Source organism: Rattus norvegicus, chromosome 2 (assembly GCF_036323735.1).
Source record: "Rattus norvegicus strain BN/NHsdMcwi chromosome 2, GRCr8, whole genome shotgun sequence".
Lineage (NCBI taxonomy): Eukaryota > Metazoa > Chordata > Mammalia > Rodentia > Muridae > Rattus > Rattus norvegicus.
The window spans coordinates 187,179,386-187,182,455 of NC_086020.1; the positions used below are offsets into that span (position 1 = coordinate 187,179,386).

At 50.8% G+C, this 3,070-nt stretch overlaps 1 protein-coding gene across 1 annotated transcript; it reads right to left on the bottom strand.

Annotated features, from left to right (window-relative positions):
- Nucleotides 1-282: 282 nt before the first annotated feature.
- Nucleotides 283-1,899, bottom strand: Gja8 (gap junction protein, alpha 8). The gene is given in 1 exon segment (NM_153465.2): nucleotides 283-1,899. A coding segment is annotated over 1 exon segment (1,323 nt). The 5' UTR covers nucleotides 1,823-1,899; the 3' UTR covers nucleotides 283-499.
- Nucleotides 1,900-3,070: the final 1,171 nt, after the last annotated feature.

Sequence of the window (3,070 nt, forward strand, 5' to 3'; positions counted from 1 at the left end):
TACTAGAGCAGGGCAACGTTTGCTATTTAAATCAACTGCCTGGGCCCTGTAGGCTTTTGAGTTTGAGACATCTCATGTGGGATAGGTGGCTTCTGCTTGGGAAGTGCTGGGGTACAGAATCTCACTGTCAGTGAGCACGAGAGAAGACTAGTAAAAGGCTATGAGGTAATCGTGATTCTGACCTGATGGGTTTCCGTGGAGAATGGAGGAGGAAGCCAAGCCCCGTCCCCCCACCTTCCCAATAGCAGTTGGCATAGAAGACCAGGGCAGGCATATGAAACTAAGAACTTCACTAGGACAGTGGGTTTACCTTGACAGGCCCTACACATGGGAAAGGCAGTCCCCTAGTTGGACAGCGTGCATTGTTCTAGAACAGCATCTATCCAACCCGGGGTGGGAGTGACCCAAGGGACACAGAAGACTCAAAGTATATTGGCACCAGCCGGGTTTATCTTGGTCTGTATTAGCTGGAGGTGGGGTATCTTTCTTCTGTACCGTGTCATATGGTGAGATCATCAGACCTGGCCCTGCTGCTGGCTTTGCTCAGCCTGCTCAAGGGCCGGTTGTCATCGGTTGTCAGCTCTGGACAGAGTGTGGGCGCTTTCTCTGCAGACAGCCCTTGCTTGGTTACCTTTTCAGCTTGCAGCTCTTCTTTCTCATCATCCTTCCCTACCCCAGGGGTCTCTACTTTCTCCCCGTCTGGCACTGCAACCGTCTCCTGCCCTTCCGGGGCCACCTTCTCTGCTTCTTGCTTCTTCTCTCCCACTTCCGGTTCCACAGCCTCCTCTACGGGCTGCTCTTCCCGCTCCACTTCCTGGGCCCCCACCTGAGCATAAGAAGGCAGGGTTTCTTGGTAACCCCGTGACATATCTGCCAGGGGTCCTGTGCCGATCTTCTCCTCAAACTGACTAAAAGGCTTGGCTGACAGGGGGCTGGTCTCCACCATTCCAACCTCCGTCAAAGGGAAATAGTGTGAAACGATCTTCTCTTCTTCTAGGAGCTGGTAGCCCTTGGCTTTCTGGATGGAGGAAACTGCAATGGAGTGGAGGGACTTCTCGGCAATCTCCCCCAGTGGTTGCTCTGCAGGCCTCTTGAAGGCAGACCGGATTCCCTTCATGCCCAGGTGGCTCATCTCCATGATGTTGAGGAAGAGGGACACAAAAGCAACGGACAACATGAAGAGGATGAAGATGGTTTTCTCAGTAGGCCGGGACACAAAGCAGTCCACCACATTGGGGCAGGGCCACCGGCTGCAGCGATAGAGGGGCAGGATGCGGAAACCATACAGGAAGTAATGGCCCACGATGAAGCCCACCTCAAAGAGGGTCTTGAAGATGATGTGGCAGACATAGGTCCTTAGCAGTGTGCCCTCCAGCCGGAACTTCTTGGTGCCTTTGCTACTGCTGCTGCTCTTCCTGATGCTGGCCTGGTCTGGGGCGATTGGTACCCTCTCACCCCCGTTGCTGCGAGACTGCTGACAGAGCTCCTCAGCCTCACGATCCTTTCGCTTCTCCTCCATGCGAACGTGGTGTACCGCGTGCCCCACGTACATCAGCGATGGAGTGGAGACGAAGATGATCTGCAGGACCCAGAGGCGGATGTGCGAGATGGGAAAGGCCTCATCATAGCAGACGTTCTCACAACCTGGCTGCTGGGTGTTGCATACAAAATCAGATTGCTCATCGCCCCACACAAACTCGGCTGCGGTGCCAAGGATGAGGATGCGGAAGATGAAAAGCACCGTGAGCCAAACTCTGCCGATGACGGTGGAATGTTCATTCACCTCTTCCAAGATGTTTCCCAGGAAACTCCAGTCGCCCATTGCTCACCACCTAGGAAGCAGAAAGCAAAACCTAATTGGCCACAGTGCAACTCCGAGATGACCTCTTCCCGAGCTCTTGGAGTGACCTTCCTTTCCAAACTAGTGGGACAATCATAGTACCCAACAGTCTCCATCGAGTGCCTCGTCTGTGCCGAGGATGGAAGGGGTCTTGAAGTGTGTTTAATACTAGCCTATAAAATAGAGTTACTAATGACGTCTGTTCTCCTTTGTTTGAAAAGATCCATGAATCAGTATCTGTAAAACTCCTAGAATTTATTATTTATTATTTATTCACTGTGGATACGGTACGGGTAACATGAATTTAAACCAAGACCATACGTTGACGGAAGATTCATGAATCGTAATGCTGAGGGCAAGCGATCCCGCATACTATGGGTAACTGGCTCCTAGCGACGCTCTTATGGGAGTGAAATTGTAAATGGCTGCCTTGCTTTGGGTTGTTTCAGGTTACACACTGGTCACATACATGGAAAGAGCTGGAAGAGAATGTGCACTTATTGGGCACCCATCAGGGACAGACCTTTGAGGCTGCTTTACAGTCCTCTTAGGTCTTACACGATCTGATGGTGGGGTCCTGCCTGTCGCATTTACCGCTGCATAGCCAATTCCTGCACACAGACATGTTTGTTTGTTTCCAACTTGCTTTCATCGTGTGAGAAAACAGGGGCTTTTGATGCTAAACGGACGGTCTAAGACCAGACAGCTAAACGCTAGCAGTTCCCTACCCGATCCCAAAGGTTGACTTCTCAAACCGTTAAGAACTACTGCCTGCGATGTGGGCTGCACGTTTCTCTGACTTCTGCAGTCCCAATTTATGCTTTCTTTTCCTGAGGTTGAGAGGTGGAAACTCCTCTTAATAGTTTTACAAATTGGGGGCAGTATATTTTTATTATTACCCCTTTAAATCCCAAGAGCAGAGCAAGTGCTTCAGGAGGGGACTGCCTTACAGGAAGCCCGTAGGACATGCTCAGTGTTCCACAGAATGAATAGGCTGCAGGGTTTGTTACAGGTGGTTGTTTAAATACAGCCAGAAATTTGTTCTGCAGGGGAAATACTATTAGACACAATACTATACGATGTCTTTAGCAGAGCAGGGGCAGACGAGAGGAGGACTGAGTTGATTGGGGGATACAAACTGGGCCACTCCTTCAGGACTATGATAAAGACAAACCCTCCCACATCACTTTAGGTCAGTTGTCCCTCCACGCTGACTATCTCTGGAGCAGT